This window comes from Microcaecilia unicolor, chromosome 5 (assembly GCF_901765095.1).
Source record: "Microcaecilia unicolor chromosome 5, aMicUni1.1, whole genome shotgun sequence".
NCBI classification, from domain to species: domain Eukaryota; kingdom Metazoa; phylum Chordata; class Amphibia; order Gymnophiona; family Siphonopidae; genus Microcaecilia; species Microcaecilia unicolor.
In genome coordinates, this window is record NC_044035.1 from 292,025,176 (window position 1) to 292,050,011 (window position 24,836).

A 24,836-nucleotide genomic window follows, 5' to 3' on the forward strand; every position below is an offset into this window, starting at 1 on the left:
TTAATCTGCTTTTAGAGATTTGCTGCATACTTGTGACCTGAACTGGTCACTGTTGGAGACAGGATGCTGGGTTTGATGGATCTTGGTCTGACTCAGTGGCATAGCCAAGGGTGGGGCCCAGGCCCACCCACTTTGGCCTCAGGCCCACCCAGTAGCAGCACACCTATGATGTGGCTGGCAGGGATCCCCAAGCCCCACCAGCCGAAAACTCCCAACTACTCTCCCTCCTGCATACCTTGTAAATAGCATATCTTCGCCTGCAGTGAGCAGCGACTGATACATAGTGTTCGTACTGGCCCCACAGCCTTCCCTCTGATGTATCCCCGCCTATGTGGAAACAGGAAATTGCTTCAGAGGGAAGGCTGTGGGGCTAACATAAGCAGTTTGTATTAGTTGCTGCTCGCTGCCAGTGAAAATCTGCTATTTAAAAGGTATGTGGGGGAGGGAGGATGCTTGAGAGACCATATAGCATGCAGGCGAGAGGGGGACAGACCAAATCACTTGTGAGACAAGATAGTGTTCTTCTGCCCACCCATTTTGGGCCCAGGCCCACCCAAAATTGGGTGCTGGCTACGCCTCTGGTCTAACTCAACATGCTTAGCTGATGCTCGCTTCTGTTATCCAGCCATTGGGATCCATGCATAGATAAGCTGTTTTAAAAAGCTGGTAGGGAGTGTTTTGTTCTCTTTTGATACATGTTATGAATGAATGTTTATTTCATCCAGTAAGAGTAGCATTTATGCCTGTTTAAGAGTGCACTAATTATTTCTGGGATTCATTGATTTCCGTCTACAAGATAACTGGGGAGAGTGATTTACAACAGGGCTCAACAAACGCTGGGTACCGCACACTGTGGCAACTAGAAATTTAGGCATGAGTCAATGAAGATCTGCAACATCCATTTACTCAGTGTCTATAGCCTGGGCAGGTTGAAGAGGAGACAGGCAAATGGAAGGGGGTAGAGATAGTGATGGCAATGGTTCATAATGTCAGAGGAGGAGGAGGGGAGCATCAGCGAGCCCCTACCAGTGAAAGGGAAAGATGTGCAGTTATGAAGACCAAGGAGATACTGTTGGACTGGAAGAGATGATATCTGCTACCGCTTGTTGCTGCTCTGTACACTGTCATCGGCTTCCCATTGTTTTCCTAATTAAATACAAAAGCTAACTCAATCATTCACATTTCTTTGTTCTGGCTGGCCTTCCCATTTGTCCTCAATGCTTACTCTCTATGTGCCATTGAGCATCAGTTAGTGCTACCCCCAATCCATTGTTCACATTTGGAATCTATTTGTCACTCAGCCTTCTTCTGCACTGCTTTATTATGGAATTCACTTCCTTCTGCTCTTAAAACAGAACAATCTTATCTTAGGTTTAGGTCTGGGCTTTTTACTTTAGCATTCCGTGATGTGGCAGGTAATAGATGGTGATAGGGATGATGGTGGATGAACATGTTTTTTTCCCTCCTGCTGTTATATTTCTTTGCTCTCCTATCCATTGGTGTTGTTTCTTCTATGTTTCCATTTTATGTTTTTAATATGTATTTACTTGTGAAATGCTTTGTGGTTTTTAGTTTTTATGTTGTAAACTGCTTTGATTACTATGTTGAAAGGCGGTATATCAAATATCTAATAAATATAAACATAAACACACCAAGTGTGGGATAGGCTTCAGAGAGAGAGAGAGAGAGACTGCTTGAGATAGACTGGTGAAGGCAAATAGAGATGGGTGAGGGATTGAGAGAGAGAGAGAGAGATACTGGTGGAGTTCTGGTCCATAGTGATAGGTAGACCATAGAGGCAATCCCTTGAGTACAGCTGTCAAGGCAGGAACCCTGCTAATTATGCTGGGGGAATGGGGAATGGTACTGACTGTGTATTATGCTGGCAGCACACAGTAGAATATTAAAGGAACTGCATCAGGTCAGGGAACCCAAATGTTGGAGGAGTATCTCCTCCATCATTACCACCAGCCTGTGTGGAGTGGGAGGTGGGGGAGCTCTCAGCTACTGGATCTGAAGAAGATTTGTCAAGGCCTGATTTTGATTCCTTCTACTTCTGAAGCAGTTTATTCAAAACTCCATGGGTTATGTTCCTGCTTTATACTGAAGTGTCTGCAGCTCAAGCACCTGTTAGAAAGATATGAGAGTAAACTTTACGAAAAAAAAAGGTTTGGATCCAAGATGGCGACTTGAGCTGAAGTGCGTTCTGGCAGCTCTTGACTCACAGGAGGAATCTATCTCTGGGATAGGCTCTTTACCCAGAAATGGGGAAGAGGAAGGGCAAAGCTGTTCCGCTTACCTCCACGAGCCAGGTGAATGCCCCCTCCATGCGACAGAGGACTCTGGAGGAGTTCGGGTTGCAAACGCCGGGAGCGCAAGGGAACACCACGAGAGGGTCAAAAGACGATCCAGACCAAAGCATAGAGGGAGTGACGCTTAGCCCTCCTGTGATTACACCTCCTCCGAGGCCGGGAAGAGAAGTGGAGGTAGCGGGGTTACAGCAAGCGGAAACATCCGAAAGTGGTGATATTTCGTTAACTGAAGGTGGAGGCCCCGCAGCCATATCGACCCCGGTGCTACCAACTCAACAAGGGAGACAGGCAAGCTTTTTTGCTCAGCCGGTAACATCACAGCTTAGTTTGACTGGAGGAGAGGGCGAAACAACAAGACCTGCAGTAATCACTTTAGAAGTTCTATGGAACGCGATTCAGGGAATGACCAAAACTCTGCAACAGTTTTCAGGCTCCCTCCGTGGAGATATGACGGAGGTTAAACAAACTCAGAACCGATTGACTGGTCAGATAGAGGAACAAACCACCAAAGTAGAAGCTCTGGAAAACGAGGTAACAACTTCGAAAGAACTTATTGTGGCAATAATAAAAAATAATAACTTCCAAGAACGCAAGATTGAATATCTAGAGAATCAGGTCAGAAGAAATAACATACGTATATTAAATTTTCCTAAATCTCCTCTTATACCACCCATGGAAATGTTAAAGAAGTATTTCAGAGAAATATTGGGCATTTCTCCTGATGGTTTTCCACCAGTGGTGAAGGCTCAATATATAACCGGAATGGGAAGATCAACAAATGTTCCTCAACCTGATTTAAATCTAACAGAATTTCTTGAAAGTTCGTTGGAAGTTATTTCTGAAAGAACAACTATGCTGGTGACGTTTGCCTTAGAGCCTGATCGGAACAATGTTCTTAGATTGTACTTCCGTCATATAAATACATTTTTCCTAGGATCTAAAGTACAGATATTTCCAGACTTATCTAGAATTACTCAAAGAAGAAGAAAAGAGTTTCTGGCGTTGAAGCCAAGGACTCTGGGTTTAGGAGGAACTTTCCTCCTAAAATTTCCTTGTAGATGTATTATTTCTTTAAATGCACTTAACTATGTTTTTTTTGAACCTGGGAAATTACTAGAATTTATAAACGCTAAAGAGAATTGTGTTTGTCCCTGATTATGATACGCTTCTCGGCTGTGTTCTTTTGGGCTCCTTCTACTCTAATAGTAATAATTGAAACTTAAAATTAATATTACCTAGTACTTGGATCATTGTATTATATTGTGGACTAAAGCTATGAAAATAATTTTCTTTTTTCAAATTTTATTTTTTTGCCCATATTATATAACCTTAGGGTTTTTGCCGAATTTCCAATGTTTATGTTAATAACATGAATGTAAATGAAAAATGCATAAATAAAAAATTTAAAAAAAAAAAAAGAGAGTAAACTTTACATGTGGAGATGGTGAGGTGATTTCTGAAGAGGTCTAAAAAGGGAGGCCATGTGGTTACAGTATGGCAAACAAGGAAGAGTAGAAAAGAAGAAGGAAATCATAGGAAGGAATGTCAAGGAAGTGCTTGTCAAAAAGAGGAAAAAGGAAATAAGTGCAAAAATTTAGATTACATCAATCTAGGGGTATAACCCCCTACCCTCGGCAGATTACAATTACATATAGAATCCTAGATTAAACAACATCAGTTCTTTCTCTGCAGAACATAAGTCTATCAAGAAAGACAACAAGTCAGTTAAGAGAATTAGAGTTTCATTTATTATAGGAAATGGTTAAAAACAACATGGGTATAAACAAAAGAACAGGGTTAACATTTAAAAGTAGCCACATAAAGGTGGATTTTTAACCTGAATGTGAATAGGGCCAGAGACATGAAGTCTATTCCAAGCATGTGGCACAAGGTGGAAAGAAAGGGGTCTGGGGCTGATAGTTGAGAAAACCATAGATAAGAGTGGTCTACTCGATGAGGCGAAGGTCCTGAGGAGGGGTGTAGGTAGAACTGAGGAGAAGAACTAAAGTGGAACTGAAAAATGAATCTTGTAAGAGAGTAAGAAAAGTTTGAACTATATACAGAAATGGGCAAGGATCCAGTGAAGTAACTTGAGAAGCGTTATGTGAGTGTATCAAACTGGTTGAAAATAAAGTCATGCAGCAGAATATTTAATAGCTTGAAGGGGAAAGATTGTTCATGGACAGATCTGCAAGGAGCAGGTTGTAGTAGTTAAGCAACTGGCGATGAGAGTATGGATAAGGGGGTTCCTACTATGTTTAGAAAGGAAAGAGATAAGGAGAATGAAACAAATAGAAGAGATAGGAAAAGACAGTATCATTCCTAGAAGAATAAGTGAAAAAGACAGAACTCGCTGGAAGATTGCCAGAAGACCAAGAATAAGAATCTATAATTTGATACAAGATATAAAAATATTTAAAGAGGAGGAGTCTAGCAAAAAGAGAATATATTGGAAGATAAGCAGAAAATAGTATAAAGCTGCCATACACAGTGCTAATGATTTCTGAGACTAATTTACACCTGTTTGAGGTATTTCAAGGTTGCAGGTGCTCAATATTAACCAGGTATTTAACAATCACTGTAAATTGACAAAGGGTGAAGTTACAGGCAAGAATGGAGTTTCTATGCAGACCACTTGCTTCACTTAACCCAGATATTTTCCTGCAGAGCACAAAAAAATACTTGAAGACTTACGCAAATATCTTACGTTGCAAAGTATCTGCTGATGTGCAGTGCAGTCCCTTCATGGCTTTGCAGATCCAGCTGTTCTCACTCTACATTTACAGGGAGCCTTTCTAGCTGACTGGTTGGCTAGTTTTCAATGCTGCCTGTAGATCACTGCAGTAGAATATTCAAGTTTTCTAGCTCCAGAGCAAGAGCAGAAAACTCTGAGAATAAATATTGAAAAGATGACCAGGTGGACAGTGTGGGGGGTAACTGGGGTACACTTTTTTGGCAGAGCAGAAGTACACTATTGTTAGAATTCACTGGAACACTTAAGATTTAAAGTCATTAGTAATAGCCATTTCTTAAAGGAAAGAATTGCCTATTTAGCTGTATTCTACAAGGGTCCACCAGAAATCTGGAAATAAGCCACAGTTCCTGCTAATGTTTCCTAACAAACAGACTTGGATAGGCACAATGGAATCGCTTGTGGAATAACAAGTCTCAGTGTATGGGCCTGTTTTTACTATAGGATATCCGAAGTCATTTGTTCTGCAACCCTGGACTAAACTTTGGGAACATTTATGAGTTCGTGGGACAGGGAATTGCTGATTTGATGGGGTAACAGATAATTCTGGCAGGCTAGGAAGCAGGAGCCCTGGCACCCCATGGAGAGTGACCATTCAGGCTGGGGCAGCACTGAGCCTGAAAAAATGGTGTTACAGTGTGAGCAGAAGTACCAAAAAATAAAATTAATCAAAAAAGGTAAAACTGAACAGAAAATTAGCCTGCATCAGTGATAAGCAGTCATGTTTGGCACATGGAGCTTCCTGGAATGAATTCAAGTAAATAATATAACCCTGATATGAAACAATTTAAACACAAAAAGGGCAATTCTGTAAAGGGTTCCTAAACTTAGGAGTCAATTGCAGGCATTAATTAGGTGTATTTACCCATATGAATGATGTCACAAATTGGCATTTATGCATGTATGTGCTAGGTGCTTTTCTGTAAAATTGGTGTGCTAGTTGCATGGCATGTAACAGCAAAAGGGCTATATCAGTGGGCACAGCATGGGTGTGTCATGGGCATTCCACCAAGTGATGTGCGTGCCTTATAGAATAGTATCAGATGCACGCATTGCGAGGCGCAATTAGGTGCATCAGCTTATGCCTGCCATTGACCTGGTGTAAGCCATTTGCCAAAGTTTTGGTGCGCAAAAGTGGCTTTGCATTGGCTAAAAAGTGGCTAAAGCATATTCTATAATAATGTGCATAACATAATTGGTTAACTAGCTAATTAGCGCTGTTAATTGGATGGTAACAAGCAATTATCAGTACTAACTGGCACTGAGATTTACGTGCACAACTCGCTAAATGTATTCAGTAACATGGTGCACCGAAATTCTAAGTCACATAGTTGAAAAGGGGGCATGGCTGTGGGTGGGGCGTGGGCATTTCTAAAATCTATGCACATTATTATAGAAAACAATCGATCTGTGCCTAATTTAGGCATCAGGATTTACACCAAATAAAACGTGGCCTAAATGGATGTGACCAAATTTAGTCGTCTGGCAAGCTGCTTGGCATATTCTATATACCACATGGAAATTTAAGCCTATTCTATAAAATTTAGGCACACTTTAGAGAATACACATAGGCATAATTTTTTTTTTCCGTGTGAATTTTTCAGGCGCCATATATAGAATCTAGCCCTAAGCATGCTTCTTTGTCCTGCCTGCATTTGTTGTTTATTGTTTATACCACCTATTCCAACAAGCGGGTCTAGGCGGTTTACAAAGATATCAAATCAAAAATTAATAAACATGAAAGGAGTGCCAGAAAGTGATAGGGAAGAGACAAGAACTTATAACAAGAGCAAAAACCAGCATCGTTTACTTGCCGACAGGCATTCATAAGAAGAACAGAAATGGCATTATTCACAAGTCAGTATATCCTAGCCCCTGAGATCAGCAGCGAGTCCCCTCAAAGGCCAGGTTAAAACAATAGGTCTTTAAAGCCTTCTTAAAGGCTGAGAGGGATTGCTCAGAATTAATGCAGGGTGGCAGATCATTCCACAACTGTAGAGCTAAATAATAAAAGGCTGAACATCTAGTTACCTCATGGTATGCAAGTTTAGGGCCTGGTAAAACCAATCAGTGTGCATCCAAAGATTGAAGGGTTCTACTGGGAGTGTAGCGAATTGCCAAATATAGGGGGGGTTGGCCAATATAGTACCCTGTTTCCCCGAAAATAAGACATCCCCTGAAAATAAGACCTAGTAGAGGTTTTGCTGAATTGCTAAATATAAGGCCTCCCCCGAAAGTAAGACCTAGCAAAGCTTTTGTTTGGCCCCGATGGGACATGGACACAGAAACCTTAATTTTTTTCGCTGCAACCCAAAGACGAAATGACATTAAAGAAATGCAAGAAACAAGACTGAGGTGGAAAATCTATTGTCCAGCGGACTCCTACCATCCTCCTTCATGCTTTTGTGAAGATCAACTACCGGTAAGTGAGCCCGGAAAGAAAAGAAACATCCCCCTTGCAGAAATAATAAAAGAAAAGAAAATGAGTAACCAAGCCCTTTCGGCGCTGCTCCATCGCCCAAGGGCTAAGTCAGAATAGAAGGATGGAAAGTGTTGCAAATGTACAGGAGGAGCGCATAAAGCGCCACCAACAGGGAACGGAGCTACCGTAGAATTTTTTTTTAACGTTTGTAATACGGTAGGGATGATCCTGCGCCCTAAGCCCTCTAACAACCTCCCGAGACCCCCAGCCAGAGCAGCCCGTCCCCACATTCCATTACCTTCCCTAGTGCATACCCCTCCTCCATTCCCAGCCCGGCCAGGGCGGCTCTGCTCCGCTCGAGTCCTGCGGTCACTGTGGGCAGATAGGCGAGCTGCGGCCTACTCCTGCAGGATACCGCCCCCCACTTCAATACTGTTCCCGACCGCCACAGTCCCCCTACTACTCCCGAATAAGACATCCCCTGAAAATAAGACCTAGCACATCTTTGGGAGCAAAAATTAATATAAGACACTATCTTATTTTCGGGGAAACACGGTAGGCTCCGTGCGTCAATTTTGAAAAACACATGATAATGGACAGGTAGCCACTGCAGTTTGATGAAAAGCGGAGTAATGTGGTCAAATGTTTTAGCTGACATATTAGGTGCCACTTTATAGAGTTGCTTCAAAGAGTATTCAAAAGTTAAAATAATTGGTTTTTATACAGCATGTATTCATGAGGTCAGTGAACACAGCATAATTTTTAGAGGGTGTGTTGAATTATAAATGTTTATGAAAGACATTGGAATGGTCAGTGGCTAAGGTTGAAGCCATTACAATGGGCATTACTGTTGACATGTTTCAGACTTGTACTAATCCAACCATTTTTATCATACATTCCAAAGAGAAGATGATTTGAGATCACCATGTGTGTGCATGTATATGTGTCCTCCTAATCACATTTGTGTTTTGTGCCCTATTTACACCAAATTTTCAGGACATATCAGGGGGTTTAAGGGAACGTGAACAGTGGTACTTTTTTTAATTAACACACATGCATGGGCATGGATATGTGGATATGCATGTGGCCTGGAAAGTAGGCTCCATTAGTTCTTCATGGAACATTTTATTTTTCTATATGTGGCTGCTTGAAACTTGCTCAGAGCAACCTACAGACGCATTAGAACCAGCAGCTTTAACTATTTTTATAAGCTATGATAAAGTTTTGTTTGGATTATTGTAATGAGTGTCTTATGCCTGTCCAGTATTGGCAGCTATAAAGTTAGACCTGGTATCTTGTACTGATGTCTCAAAGGGTTGTTACAACAACTTGTAAATGCAACTCTTGAAGAAGGATGCAAAATTACTCAAGTTACATTCTTGTACACTGCCCTTCGTGTCATATGGATTTCTAGACAGCAAGCTAGGGATACTATGAGGTTTCTCTCATGTGTTTGGGAAGGGATTTTAGAACATCTGAATCATTGTTTACTATATATTGTGCCAGTAATTAGATATTGAAATATTATTTAATTTATTTATTTATTGCATTTGTATCCCACATTTTCCCACCTCTTTGCAGGCTCAATGTGGCTTACATTTCATCATGAATAGTGGAGGTACATAAGAAAATAGATATTTAGTATTGCAGGATCTTTGGTACATGATAATGATAGAGCATGATAGTAATATAGCAAGTAACTATCATAGGGCTGTTCTGGATATATGTGTAGGAGTTCACATTTGTTAATCTTTCTGGTATACCTTGTTAAAGAGATGAGTCTTCAGTAGTTTGCGGAAGTTAGTTCGTAGATCGTTTTTAGATTGCACGGTAGCGCGTTCCAGAATTGTGTGCTCAGGTAACCCAATGCAATGCAAAACCAGTAGAAATACCACATTTTGGAGATTTTTCCCTGTAATCCAGCCAGACTAGACAGCATTGTACCACCACTGGGGAACTTCTACTTTGCTCTCTTTTTAAGTTTAAGATGATGATGTCAGAAGTTATAAGAAAGTAAAATTATCTCAAATACTTATCAGACCTTCAATTTGTTTCTAAACCTTTGATAATTAGCTTCACTTCTAATAGCAATGTGTTCGACATATATAGAATTGTGTAATTAAATACTTTTTTTTAAAGACGACAGTAGTCTTAGCGAAGAAGGTAAGGGTCGTTCAGATTTATTCACATGGATCTGTCAGATGGAAATAGTATAAGAACAGACTTTTAATAGGTCAGATAAATAGAAAGGACAGTCACCATAGAAAATTTTGAAAGCAAAGTGTAGGGTGTTAAAGCGTATTCTGGCAACAACTGGTAGCCAATGAAGTGAGTGCAAAGCAAAACAAAAATGGGGAGTAGAATCAACGTGACAACTCATGACAGTTATACATGTTTAAAGGTAAAAGCAAGTGAGAGGACATCGGAAATTCATTGTTGGTGGGCCAGTGGATCTCTTATAGCCTAAGCTATTGTCTCACCCATTTGTAAACCACACTGAACCCTGAAAAGGAGATTTTAGCGGTATACAAGAACTGATTTGATTTGAAATCCCAGCCTGTATCTTGAAATCAATCATCTGCTCACTTCGCTCTTAAATCTGAAGGGCCAAAAGGTTCCAAAAATCCAACTTTATTGAAACTCATCACTATCATTAAAAGAAAAATTTTTTTATCATGTAGCATATTATGAAAATGTAACACTGAAACTCAAATGAAAACAAAAATAAATATAAAGGCAATCACCTATCTATTGTCACAATGTCTGTGCTGAAATAACACTAGTACACCCGACACCCACAGTCAGGCTCATTTTTCAAAGAGAAGGACGCCCATATTTCAACACAAATCGGAAGATGGGCATCCTTCTCCCAGGGTCGTCCAAATCGGTATAATCGAAAACCGATTTTGGACGTTCCCAACTGCTTTCCGTCGCAGGGACGGCCAAAGTTCAAGGGGACGTATCGGAGGTATAGCGAAGGCGGGACTTGGGCGTGCCTAACACATGGATGTCCTCGACCCATAATGGAAGGGCATCCCTGTCGAGCACTTGGACGACTTTACCTGGTCGTGTTTTTCTTACGACCAAGGCACAAAAAGGTGCCTGAAATGACCAGATGACCACCAGAGAGAATCGGGGATCACCTCCCCTTACTTCCCCAGTGGTCACTAACCCCCTCCCACCTTCAAAAAATATCTTTAAAAATATTTTTTGCCAGCCTCAGATGTCATACTCAGATCCATCACAGCAGTATGCAGGTCCCTGGAGCAGTTTTAGTGGGTGCAGTGCACTTCAGGCAGGTGGACCCAGGCCCATCCCCCCACCTGTTACATTTAAGGAGGAAACAGCGAACCCTTTAAAACCCACCAGAAACCCACTGTACCCACATATAGGTGTCCACCTTCACCTGTAAGGGCTATGGTAGTGGTGTACAGTTGTGGGTAGTGAGGTTTTTTTTTTTGGGGGGGGTTGGGGGGGTCAGCACACAAGGTAAGGGAGCTATGCACCTGGGAGCAATTTTTGAAGTCCACTGCAGTGCCCCCTAGGGTGCTCGGTTGGTGTCCTGGCATGTCAGGGGGACCAGTGCACTACAAATGTTGGCTCCTCCCATGACCAAAGGGCTTGCATTTGGCCGTTTGTGAGATGGGCGTCCTCGGTTTCCATTATCGGCAAAAATCAGAAATGACCAAGTCTAGGGACGACCATCTCTAAGGATGACCAAAATTTCAATATTTGGGTGTCCCCGACCGTAATATCGAAATGAAAGATGGACATCCATCTTGTTTCGATAATACAGGTTTCCCCGCCCCTCCACCAGGACGTTTTGCGAGGATGTCCTTAACAAAACTTGGGCGTCCCTTTCGATTATGCCCCTCAGTGTGTTACACTGGCGTTTCGATTGAACAAGACCTGTTCTGGGGTAGTCAAATAAGATCACTACAAACTAAAAAGAAAGAATAAAATAAACTAACATCAAAAACACTTATAAATGTGGAAAAGCACCATAAAGCACAAAGTATCAAAAAAATGCTGTTTAGTCTTTTTACTCAGTCCTTTTAAAGAGACTGTCGGGCTCATTTTCAAAGCACTTAGCCTCCCAAAGTTCCATAGAAACCTATGGAACTTAGCCTCCCAAAGTGCTTTGAAAATATGCCTCTATATGATTTAAAAAAGTTCTTTTAATGATTGTGTTGCGTTTCAATAAAGTTGGACTTTTGGAACCTTTTGGCCCTTCAGATATAGGAGCAAAGTGGGTAGACGATTGATTTCAAGATATAGGCTGGGATTTGAAATAGTTTGGATTATAAGAGATTTAGCGGTCCTTTTACTAAGGTGCGCTGAAAAATGGCTTGCGGTAGTGTAGGCGTGGGTTTTGGGAGCGTGCCAATCCATTTTTGAGCACCCCTGTAAAAAAGCCCTTTTTATTTTTGCCGAAAATGGACGTGCGGCAAAATGAAAATTGCTGCGCATCCAGTTTGGGTCTGAGACCTTACTGTCAGCCATTGACCTAGCGGTAAAGTCTCACGTAGTGACCGGGTGGTAAGGACCTACGCGCACCAAATTCCACTTGGTGCACTAGCTGATGCGCGCAGGAAAATAAAAAATATTTTTCAGGCACATGCCAAAAACGAAATTACCGCAAGGGCCACACGGTATCCATGCAGTAACTCCATTTTGATGTGCATTGGGCACGCTTAGACGCTTACGCGGCTTAGTAAAAGGGCCCTCAATGACCTATCAATAACGACTTTCTGATGCCCTTTTGCTTGCTTTTACCTTTGAACATGTATAACTAAAGTGTCATGAGTTGCCATGTTGATTCTAATCCCTTTTTTTGCTCTGTTTTTCATTAGTATGGCTTTTGGAGTAGTTTGTCCCCTTTTTTTGTCCTGTATAATGAAGTGAGTGCAACAGAAGAGATACTCTATCAGGGGCATAGCCAGATCTTATGGTGGGAGGGGGCCAGATCCCGAGGTTGGGGGCACATTTTGAATGCCACCCCACCCGCCCGCCTGCCTCGCCTCCTCGCCCGCCTCGCCTCACAAACAAATACCTTTGCTGGCAGGGGTCCCCAACCTCCACCAGCCAAAGCCTTCAGCAGCACCGGTCTCTGGCGCAGCCATGTTTGTTGCCCTGCACTTCTTTCTTCTTGCTCCTCCTGTGCACGTTGACGCTCCTTTATGTGAAACTGAGAAGGAGCATCAGCATGCACAGGAGGAGCAAGAAGAAAGAACAGCAGGGCAGCGAACGCAGCTGCGCCAGAGACCGGCGCTGAAGAAGGCTTCGACTGGCAGGGGTTGAGGACCCCCACCAGCCAAACCAGGGGCCCGGATGAAATTTGCAGGGGCCCAGGCCCCCGTGGCCCCCTGTAGCTACGCCCCTGGACTCTATCGTATTTCATCTTACAAAAGACTATCTTTACAGCTGTATTTTATAACAACTTCAGACAGGATAAAAGCAACTGAGAAATTCCTAAATAGAAAAAGTTGCAATAATCAATCCTAGAATGAGTAAAGGCTAATACTGTTTTTTGTAGATTATCTAACAATGGACACAAGCAAATCTGTCCTAAAAAGTGTAATTGAACAAACACTGAAGACATTAGATGATTCACTTATGAATGACCTTCTAAAGTACAATCTAACATATGCCTAAACTGCATAATGTAGATTGCAATGTGATTATTTTTCCTCCTAATAACAAATTTGTACACAAGCCTGCTTATAATCGAAAGAGAAAAACGCCTATATTGCGACCCAAATCGGGAGATGGGCGTCTTTCTCCCATGGCCACCCAAATCATTATAATCGAAAGCCGATTTTGGGCGTTTCCAACTGCAATCCGTTGCGGAAACGGGTAAAGTTGACGGGGGCGTGTCGGAGGCGTGGTGAAGGCGGAACTGGGGTGTGGTTATCGGCCGAGGGGAGATGGGCGTCTTTAGCTGATAATCGAAAAAAAAAGGCCTTTTTACCGCGATTTTGGGTCACTTTTTTTGGACCCTTTTTTTTCATGAACAAGTCCCAAAAAAGTGCCCCTACTGACCAGATGACCACTGGAGGGAATTGGGGATGACCTCCCCGGACTCCCCCAGTGGTCACTAACCCCCTCCCACCAAAAAAAACACTTTACAAACTTTGTTTTCCAGCCTCTATGCCAGCCTCAAATGCCGTACCCACCTCCATGACAGCAGAATGTGTTCTATCCTCTTACAGCCTTTCCCTGGTTCTGATGTGGCTCTCGGGTGAGTGTGACACTTTTTCTGTTATGCGCACTGCAGAGTCACATCAGCAATGCATTGTGGTGGGTGTAGGGTATTGGGCTCCGTGATTCCATTAGGTTGTGGCAAATGCTCACGATGTTGGTAGTTGGTAGGCTCTACTCACATGGTGCTTTTCCCCCTGCTTACTGGGTCAGAGTGTGCCCTGTTTTGTTTCAGGTAGTCCATGAGGTAGTGGCCATTTTTGTAAGCCAGTTTTAGATCCCTTTCACATGTTAGCCACGTTACAGAATTTAGTTCTTCCCTTGAATGTGGCTGAAAGAGGGCATTGTACAGCATTCTGCCAGCTCTGACCTACTGCTAATCTCAGTACCAGGGAGACTCGTTGCCAGTGGGGCACAACCTCTGATCTGCAGTTAACTGTGAGTAAGCGTGCTTATTCCAGTAAAGGACGTTTTCAGAGAGATTAGTCTTCAGGTGTCAACCGGTGTGCCAATATTATATAGCAGCAACAAGTCCTAGAGGCCTGCATGTATGCAGGTCCCTGGAGCACTTTTAGTGGGTACCACAGTGCACTTCAGCCAGGTGGACCCAGGCCCATCCCCCCACCCTTAACACTTGTGGTGGTAAATGGGAGGCCTTCAAAACCCACTGTACCCACATGTAGGTGCCCCCTTCACCCCTAAGATCTATGGTAGTGTTGTACATTTGTGGGTAGTGGGTTTTGGGGGAGGGGGGTTGGGTGCTCAGCACCCGTGGTAAGGGAGCTATGCATGTGGGAGCGTCGTCTGAAGTCCACCGCACTGACCTCTAGGGTGCCCAGTTGGTGTCCTGGCATGTCAGGGGGGCGAGTGTACTACGAATCATGGCCCCTCCCACAACCAAATGGCTCGGATAAGGACGTTTTTGAGCTGGGCGTTTTTAGTTTCCATTATCGCTAAAAAAAAAACGCCCAACTGAAAAATGTCCATTTTTTCGAAAATATGGTCTGTCCCGCCTCTTCACATACCCGTTTTCGGACATAGACGCCCATGGAGATAGGCGTTCGCGTTTGATTATGCCCCTCAAGATCAGCCAAAGACAAAAGGTGGTGATGTTATTATTGTTGCTATATCCTAATCAGGCAGAAAGAAATGGCCAGGCCAAAAACATTAAAATGTAATATGTTCAGTTTGGTATGGAGTGAGCTTGTACCAGCATCCTGAAGAAGAAAATGTATCAGGAATATGAAATAGAACTTTATTTGAATTTTGATCTTGTTACAGCTTGAGAAAGAATGACTCTGAATAACATCTACCCTTGAAGTATGTGTTGCAGTTGCTTCGGGAAGCAGGGGCTGATGAAAGGGGATTAGATTTATTCAGCCTTGCATGCCCCTGAAGTAACTTTCAGGCTTGTAGCTCCCCCTGAAAATTTTGATTGTTAAATTTAACAATGAGGATCGTGCCATACCACCCCTCCCAAAACAAACTTGTAAAAGAAAATAACTGCAAAATTCCATATACAATCTCCACTCCCTTTTTTTTGCATGAAAACTTGTATTGAAAAGGAAGGAAAACACTTAGATCTGTACTTCAGTTATCATGTGCTCAATCTAATGTAACTAGAGACTAAAACCTTCCCAGTATTGTTAAACAGCCCAAAAACAATATTCATCAGTTCAACTTCACTTGGAAAAAGTGCAAATTCATCTTATATGATGCTCAATTATTTTCTACAGATTTTTTTGTATATATATACTGTATGAGTCTGGATCTATCCACTTGCTATTTTTATTGTCATTGATGATTTTATATTGCATTAAGGGCTTCTTTTACAAAGCCGCACTACTGTTTCCTGCGCGGCAAATGAGAGGAAGCACATTGGAATTGAATGGGCTTCCCCTCATTTGCCGCCCTGGGAATTGGTAGCGTGGATTTGTAAAACGGGCCTTAAATTTTTAAGTTGAAATCAGATTGGCCTTTCACTACTTTCTTTCATTTGATATATCTTTACTGCTAGGTGAGTGTTTGCTCCTTTTATTCCTATATCCCAATTATGTTCTTTTACAGGTTTGTTTTAGGAGGGCTGGCATTGGTATGATCCTGATTTTTAAGTTTAATTATCAAAAACTTCAGGGGGAGCTAGGGGAATGTCAGTTACTTAGGGTGCATGAAATGCAAGGTGGAAGGTTCACTAGGAGGCAAGCTTAGCCGGTGGTGGGAGGCAGGGCTGGTGGTTAGGAGGTGGGGATAGTGCTGGGCAGACTTATACAGTCTGTGCCAGAGCCGGTGGTGGGAGGCGGGGCTGGTGGTTAGGAGGTGGGGATAGTGCTGGGCAAACTTATACGGTCTGTGCCAGAGCCGGTGGTGGGAGGCGTGGCGGGTGGTTGGGAGGCGGGGATAGTGCTGGGCAGACTTATACGGTCTGTGTCAGAGCCGATGGTGGGAGGCGGGGCTGGTGGTTGGGAGGCGGGGATAGTGCTGGGCAGACTTATACGGTCTGTGCCCTGAAAAAGACAGGTACAAATCAAGGTAAGGTATACACAAAAAATGGCACATGTGAGTTTATCTTGTTGGGCAGACTGGGTGGACCGTGCAGGTCTTTTTCTGCCGTCATCTACTATGTTACTATCCAGCTTATAATCGAACGAGAATAACGCCCAAGTTCCGACCTAAATCGGGAGATGGGCGTTCTTCTCACAAAAACAAATAAAGCGGTATAATCGAAAGCCGAACTTTGGACGCTTTCAACTGCACTCCGTCGCGGATGCGGACAAAGTTGACGGGGGCGTATCGAAGGCGTGTCGAAGGCGGAACTGGGGCGTGGTTATCGGGCGAACAGAGATGGGCGCCCTTCGCCGATAATGGAACAGTTTTGAGCTAGAATTTAGGACACTTTTCCTGGACCCTGTTTTTTGACGAATAAGGCCCCCAAAAGTGCCCTAAATGACCAGATGACCCCCAGAGGGAGTCGGGGATGACCTCCCCTGACTCCCCCAGTGGTCACTAACCCCCTCCCACCACAACAAATGATGTTTCACAACTTTTTACTTTCACCCTCAAATGTCATACCCTCCTCCCAAGCAGCAGTATGCAGGTCCCTGGAGCAGTTGTTAGGGGGTGCAGTGGACGTCAGGCAGGTGGACCCAGGCCCATCCCCCCCTACCTGTTACAATTGTGCTGCTTAATGCTACTAGTCGTCCAACCCCCCCAAACCCACTGTACCCACATGTAGGTGCCCCCCTTCACCTCTTAGGGCTATAGTAATGATGTAGACTTGTGGGCAGTGGGTTTTGAGGGGGATTTGGGGGGCTCAACACCCAAGGGAAGGGTGCTATGCACCTGGGAGCTCTTTTACCTTTTATTTGGTTTTTGTAAAAGTGCCCCCTAGGGTGCCCGGTTGGTGTCCTGGCATGTGAGGGGGACCAGTGCACTATGAATCCTGGCCCCTCCCACGAACAAATGCCTTGGATTTATTCGTTTTTGAGCTGGGCGATTTCATATTCCATTATCGCTGAAAAGCAAAAACGCCCAGCTCACACCTTGACGAATAAAACATGGGCGTCTTTTTCTTTTAAAAAATACGATCCGCCCCGCCCCTTCACGGACCCGTTCTCGGAGATAAACGCCCATGGAGATAGGCGTTTCTGTTCCATTATGCCCCTCTATGTTATTTACAAAGTTATAAGTCTAAGGGCCCCTTTTACAAAGACATGCTAGCTAAAAAATTAGCACGTGCTAACTGTGTAGATGCCCATAGGAATACAAACACTGGCATATCTTTGTAAAAGACCCCCTTAGTGCTTTGAAAATGAGCATCTTGGTACATCCGCCCTACTTCCTGAAGCAACTTAGACTCACAGAATGAAGGCAATTTTCAAATGTAATTTGCCCAGGTAAATGGATAATTTGAAAACTTCTCAGTATTTGTGGGTACAAGTCTGCACTGATAGTTTTTGAGTTCGTCACATCCTTTGTTTTACTTTGAACACAGCTCCCTTTGCCACCTCTCAGAAGCTGGTGCCCTAGGCAGCCACCAATTTGCCTAATGGTAACACCAGCCCTGAAAAAAGATGAGGACAGATGTAGGGGGTGTGGGGAATGTGTTTATTTACTTTTGAGTCCTAAGAAAAACAATAGGACACATGCAGTGGCTTTTTGTATGACTAGCAGGTAGGGATCTGACAACATTTAATTTTGTTGGCATTGAATAAATTCAACTTAGACTAACAGGTGATGATGTTTTGATTTGGTTTTGTATATTAGGGACTCTTTGTTCTGGTTTGAACAAAGACTATGAATTACAAAGGCGCACTGAAAAATGGCCTGCAGTAGTGTAGACGCGTGTTTTGGGCGTGGGCAGAATCATTTTTTAGCACGCCTGTAAAAAAAATGCCTTTTTAAAATTTTTGCTGAAAATGGATGTGCGGCAAAATTAAAACTGGGCGTTAATGGTCTACGTGTGTAGAATGCTGATTACCGCCCGCATACCAGAAAATAAAAATATTTTCCAGGGTGTGTAACGGACGAGCGTCAAAAATGAAGTTTCCGCAAGGGCCATGTGGTAGCCGGGCGGTAACTCAAAATTGATGCGCATTGGGCATGCATAGGCGCCTACACGCCTTAGTAAAAAGGGCCCCTTAGTATATTATGGATGATATTTGTAAGTTATTTAATACTCTTGAAACTCAGGGCTAGCTCACATTGTCTATGGTAAAATAAATAAAAACCTTAATGAATCATGTTCTTAGTCAACCAACATAAAGAATGTATTTTGTCAACTTACATACACTTTACAAACTCATAAAATAATGTAAAGTGTAAAGAATATGTGTGAGATGTATGTTCAGAACAGGCCACTGTGGCCACAGCCAGCTGCTTTATCTCAGCTTATAAAATGTTTGTTTGGATTTTTGAGTAGAGAGGTGTGGTAGCCGTGTTGGTCCACTATTAAAGGTAATCAATAGAAATAAAACAAAATAAAACATGGAAAAGAAAATAAGATGATACCTTTTTTATTGGACATAACTTAATACATTTCTTGATTAGCTTTCGAAGGTTGCCCTTCTTCGTCAGATCGGAAATAAGCAAGTGTTGGTAGATGACAGTATATATAAGTGAGACATCAAAACATTTGAGTGACAGTCTAACAGAATGGGGGGTGGATAGGGGGGAGACCAGGAGATATGCATGGGAACATCAAAGCATTTCAGTGACAGTCTCAGGATGGGGGTGGATAGGTGAGAGACAGGGAGATTCGGGTGGATGAGGGACAGGGAGATATGCATGGAGATAGGAGGGTGACAAAGCAGTACAATTTTATGGTTTATAATTGGCTAGGAAACCCAAATCTTTGTTAAGTCCTGTCTGGTGGGTGTCAAAATATTTAATCATTCTGACTTCAAAGGTCTTACATTCCTGTATTGTTTTAAAGTTCCCTTTCAGGATTCTTACCATGAAATCACTGGTACAGAGTTCTGGTTTTGTAAAGTGCTGCCCCACAGAGGTGACATCCTTAATGGTACTAGCATTTTTCATATGGTGTCTAAGTAAATTACATCTCTTCTTTAGCATCTGACTTGTTTCTCCAATGTAGCAGCCTTCGTTGCATTTTTTTACACTGAATGATATATACCACAGTGCTCATCTTCCAATGTGGTATATATCATTCAGTGTAAAACGACTCCGTTTGCTCATATGTTGTACTGTTACAGTGGTGGAAATAAGTATTTGATCCCTTGCTGATTTTGTAAGTTTGCCCACTGACAAAGACATGAGCAGCCCATAATTGAAGGGTAGGTTATTGGTAACAGTGAGAGATAGCACATCACAAATTAAATCCGGAAAATCACATTGTGGAAAGTATATGAATTTATTTGCATTCTGCAGAGGGAAATAAGTATTTAATCCCTCTGGCAAACAAGACCTGGTGGCAAAACCCTTGTTGGCAAGCACAGCGGTCAGACGTCTTCTGTAGTTGATGATGAGGTTTGCACACATGTCAGGAGGAATTTTGGTCCACTCCTCTTTGCAGATCATCTCTAAATCATTAAGAGTTCTGGGCTGTCGCTTGGCAACTCGCAGCTTCAGCTCCCTCCATAAGTTTTCAATGGGATTAAGGTCTGGTGACTGGCTAGGCCACTCCATGACCCTAATGTGCTTCTTCCTGAGCCACTCCTTTGTTGCCTTGGCTGTATGTTTTGGGTCATTGTCGTGCTGGAAGACCCAGCCACGACCCATTTTTAAGGCCCTGGCGGAGGGAAGGAGGTTGTCACTCAGAATTGTACGGTACATGGCCCCATCCATTCTCCCATTGATGCGGTGAAGTAGTCCTGTGCCCTTAGCAGAGAAACACCCCCAAAACATAACATTTCCACCTCCATGCTTGACAGTGGGGACGGTGTTCTTTGGGTCATAGGCAGCATTTCTCTTCCTCCAAACACGGCGAGTTGAGTTCATGCCAAAGAGCTCAATTTTGTCTCATCTGACCACAGCACCTTCTCCCAATCACTCTCAGCATCATCCAGGTGTTCACTGGCAAACTTCAGACGGGCCGTCACATGTGCCTTCCGGAGCAGGGGGACCTTGCGGGCACTGCAGGATTGCAATCCGTTATGTCGTAATGTGTTACCAATGGTTTTCGTGGTGACAGTGGTCCCAGCTGCCTTGAGATCATTGACAAGTTCCCCCCTTGTAGTTGTAGGCTGATTTCTAACCTTCCTCATGATCAAGGATACCCCACGAGGTGAGATTTTGCGTGGAGCCCCAGATCTTTGTCGATTGACAGTCATTTGTACTTCTTCCATTTTCTTACTATGGCACCAACAGTTGTCTCCTTCTCGCCCAGCGTCTTACTGATGGTTTTGTAGCCCATTCCAGCCTTGTGCAGGTGTATGATCTTGTCCCTGACACCCTTAGACAGCTCCTTGCTCTTGGCCATTTGTAGAGGTTAGAGTCTGACTGATTCACTGAGTCTGTGGACAGGTGTCTTTCATACAGGTGACCATTGCCGACAGCTGTCTGTCATGCAGGTAACGAGTTGATTTGGAGCATCTACCTGGTCTGTAGGGGCCAGATCTCTTACTGGTTGGTGGGGGATCAAATACTTATTTCCCTCTGCAGAATGCAAATAAATTCATATACTTTCCACAATGTGATTTTCCGGATTTAATTTGTGATGTGCTATCTCTCACTGTTACCAATAACCTACCCTTCAATTATGGGCTGCTCATGTCTTTGTCAGTGGGCAAACTTACAAAATCAGCAAGGGATCAAATACTTATTTCCACCACTGTATGTTCTTTGGAGAGAAGGAATTGTGTACTCTTCAGTGCATAGCTTTTTGATGTTTTAACTGTTCAAGCACTGTTTAAATTTTTGGTGTGTTAACTATCCAAGCACCGGTCAAAACCTCTGGAAGACTCCTGAAGAAGGTGCTACAGCGCCAAAACACGGCTGTGTTGAGTCAAGTTGTTGTAATAAACATTACTTTTTACTTACAATCATACGTCTTCACCATTGTTTGGAAAGAGCTTATCTTCCCCACCCCTCCTCTATTTCCCTTTACTTTGTTTCGTGGGGATTAAGTGCACCTCCACACTCTGTGTGGTACCTCCACACCTAGTGTGGTATCTTTTTGGATTGAAGATTTTACCTGTAATCCAGCCAGTCTAGACAGCATTGTACCACCACTGGGGAACATCTGCCTTGCTCCCTTCTTTGGCATCTGGACCAGTTACATGACCTTTCATTGTTCTGTCTTTCTAACAATGACCAGAGTTTCTACACAGGCATAGGTAAATGGCATGAGGGTAAGTGAACTGTTATTTGCAGACTATGGGATTGAAAGTTCCCAGATTTCACAGTTTTAATGCCATGTCGTTGCATTGTAGCAGCAATGAAAAGCAGATCTGTGTAACTGTAATCCCTGCAATCCAGTGTCACGAGAAGGGTTCATTTGTCTGACTTCAAAACCTCAATCCAAGTAAATACAACCTCCTCCTTGACATGGACACAAAAGGCTATTTATAGCACCTGAAAAATCCGTGTAGAAAAAAATTATGCCTAGGCATATTCTCCATAGACATAGTACACCTAAATTTTATAGACCAGGCTCAAACTTCCGTGTGGTATATAGCGCCTTGCCATACAACCAGATTTGGTTGTGTCCATTTAGGCCACATGTAAATACCGATGCCTTAATTAGGCGCAGAGCAGATGTATTCTATAAAAATGCACATAGATTTTAGAAATGCCCATGTCCCACCTATGGCCACGCCCTTTCTCAACTATGCGACTTTTAGGTGCATCACATTATAGAATACACTTAGTGAGTTGTGTGCATAAATCTCAGTGCCAATTAGTGCTGATAATTGCTTGTTAACATCCAAGTAACAGCACTGATTAGATAGTTAACCAATTAAGGGCCATGTTTACTAGTGTGTGCTAGCATTGTTTAGCACATGCTAACCATCTAGATGCCCATAGGACTATTATGGGCATCTACACAGTTAGCGCGTGCTATTGCTTAGCATGCATAAAAAAACTCTTAACGTGCCTGTAGCATGGTTTAGTAAACAGGGCCCTAAGTTATGCACATTGCTATAGAATATGCTTCAGTTTCTGCATGGAATTTCAGGCGTCATATATAGAATCACGAGAAAGGGGGTAATTTTGTAGTCTTTTTCATATATATATATATATATATATATATATATATATATATATACAGTGGGGGAAATAAGTATTTGATCCCTTGCTGATTTTGTAAGTTTGCCCACTGACAAAGACATGAGCAGCCCATAATTGAAGGGTAGGTTATTGGTAACAGTGAGAGATAGCACATCACAAATTAAATCCGGAAAATCACATTGTGGAAAGTATATGAATTTATTTGCATTCTGCAGAGGGAAATAAGTATTTAATCCCTCTGGCAAACAAGACCTAATACTTGGTGGCAAAACCCTTGTTGGCAAGCACAGCGGTCAGACGTCTTCTGTAGTTGATGATGAGGTTTGCACACATGTCAGGAGGAATTTTGGTCCACTCCTCTTTGCAGATCATCTCTAAATCATTAAGAGTTCTGGGCTGTCGCTTGGCAACTCGCAGCTTCAGCTCCCTCCATAAGTTTTCAATGGGATTAAGGTCTGGTGACTGGCTAGGCCACTCCATGACCCTAATGTGCTTCTTCCTGAGCCACTCCTTTGTTGCCTTGGCTGTATGTTTTGGGTCATTGTCGTGCTGGAAGACCCAGCCACGACCCATTTTTAAGGCCCTGGCGGAGGGAAGGAGATTGTCACTCAGAATTGTACGGTACATGGCCCCATCCACTCTCCCATTGATGCGGTGAAGTAGTCCTGTGCCCTTAGCAGAGAAACACCCCCAAAACATAACATTTCCACCTCCATGCTTGACAGTGGGGACGGTGTTCTTTGGGTCATAGGCAGCATTTCTCTTCCTCCAAACACGGCGAGTTGAGTTCATGCCAAAGAGCTCAATTTTTGTCTCATCTGACCACAGCACCTTCTCCCAATCACTCTCAGCATCATCCAGGTGTTCACTGGCAAACTTCAGACGGGCCGTCACATGTGCCTTCCGGAGCAGGGGGACCTTGCGGGCACTGCAGGATTGCAATCCGTTATGTCGTAATGTGTTACCAATGGTTTTCGTGGTGACAGTGGTCCCAGCTGCCTTGAGATCATTGACAAGTTCCCCCCTTGTAGTTGTAGGCTGATTTCTAACCTTCCTCATGATCAAGGATACCCCACGAGGTGAGATTTTGCGTGGAGCCCCAGATCTTTGTCGATTGACAGTCATTTTGTACTTCTTCCATTTTCTTACTATGGCACCAACAGTTGTCTCCTTCTCGCCCAGCGTCTTACTGATGGTTTTGTAGCCCATTCCAGCCTTGTGCAGGTGTATGATCTTGTCCCTGACATCCTTAGACAGCTCCTTGCTCTTGGCCATTTTGTAGAGGTTAGAGTCTGACTGATTCACTGAGTTTGTGGACAGGTGTCTTTCATACAGGTGACCATTGCCGACAGCTGTCTGTCATGCAGGTAACGAGTTGATTTGGAGCATCTACCTGGTCTGTAGGGGCCAGATCTCTTACTGGTTGGTGGGGGATCAAATACTTATTTCCCTCTGCAGAATGCAAATAAATTCATATACTTTCCACAATGTGATTTTCCGGATTTAATTTGTGATGTGCTATCTCTCACTGTTACCAATAACCTACCCTTCAATTATGGGCTGCTCATGTCTTTGTCAGTGGGCAAACTTACAAAATCAGCAAGGGATCAAATACTTATTTCCCCCACTGTATATATATATATGACTTTTTATAAATATACTGTCAAGTATACCCCCATTGTCAAAAAGGCGCATACTTTGACGGTAGGGTGCAGTCTGGATGGAACATGGGTGGAGTTTGCAAGCACACAAGTTGATTATAAAATCCTTTTAATCAACATGCGTACTTTTGAAACATTTTGACCTACTCCCAAATGTCCGCAGTTGCATTCAAGTGTAATTTCGGCCACATATGCTAGTATTTTGTAAAGATACATGAACGCCTATGTGTCTTTATATAATAGCTCCTAAATAGGCACCTTGTTATAAAATTACCTTCAAAGTGACAACATCTGCATGTGCTTGAAATAATAAGAGAGTTATAAGCTCCTGATTAAACGAGCATTAAATAACAATGGCATATATTGTGTTTTTGACAGATAAAGCATGCGGGGTAACCATCAGAACAGATAATGCCAATGTTAAAGTCATAGAGTTTGAAGGTAAGCGAGACAAGGGAGGAGGGAGTGAATGGTGGGTGGGGCTGTAAATCACTCTAGTTTTGATATAAATAGAAGCAATACGCAGATTGTACAGTATTAATGAAGGTGAAAAGTGCTTTAAATCAACCTTGAAGGCTGCTGTTTGCACAAATTGATTAAACCAATGTACTTGCAGGGCATGAATAGATTTGGTTTCCATGACATCCTATATGCATATGCAGATTAGTTCAAGTCCTTATTTCTGTGTAGAGTATGGTACTCTGCTGTGTGTCATAGTTAGCGATTTTATTCTTAGGTGTTTACTTTCCATCTCATTAGGGGTTCTTTGAGGGTACAAAATAATCTGTTTTTCATTGTTT

The 24,836-nt window shown here is 42.9% G+C and overlaps 1 protein-coding gene across 2 annotated transcripts in view; it reads left to right on the forward strand.

Annotated features, from left to right (window-relative positions):
• JAM2 (junctional adhesion molecule 2) overlaps nucleotides 1–24,836 on the forward strand; it is a 98,940-nt gene that overhangs the window by 42,493 nt on the left and 31,611 nt on the right. For both annotated transcript variants that reach the window (XM_030204266.1, XM_030204267.1), the window contains exon 2: nucleotides 24,415–24,477. In XM_030204266.1, coding sequence (XP_030060126.1) covers nucleotides 24,415–24,477 — 63 coding nt within the window. The remainder of the gene's footprint in view (nucleotides 1–24,414; nucleotides 24,478–24,836) is intronic.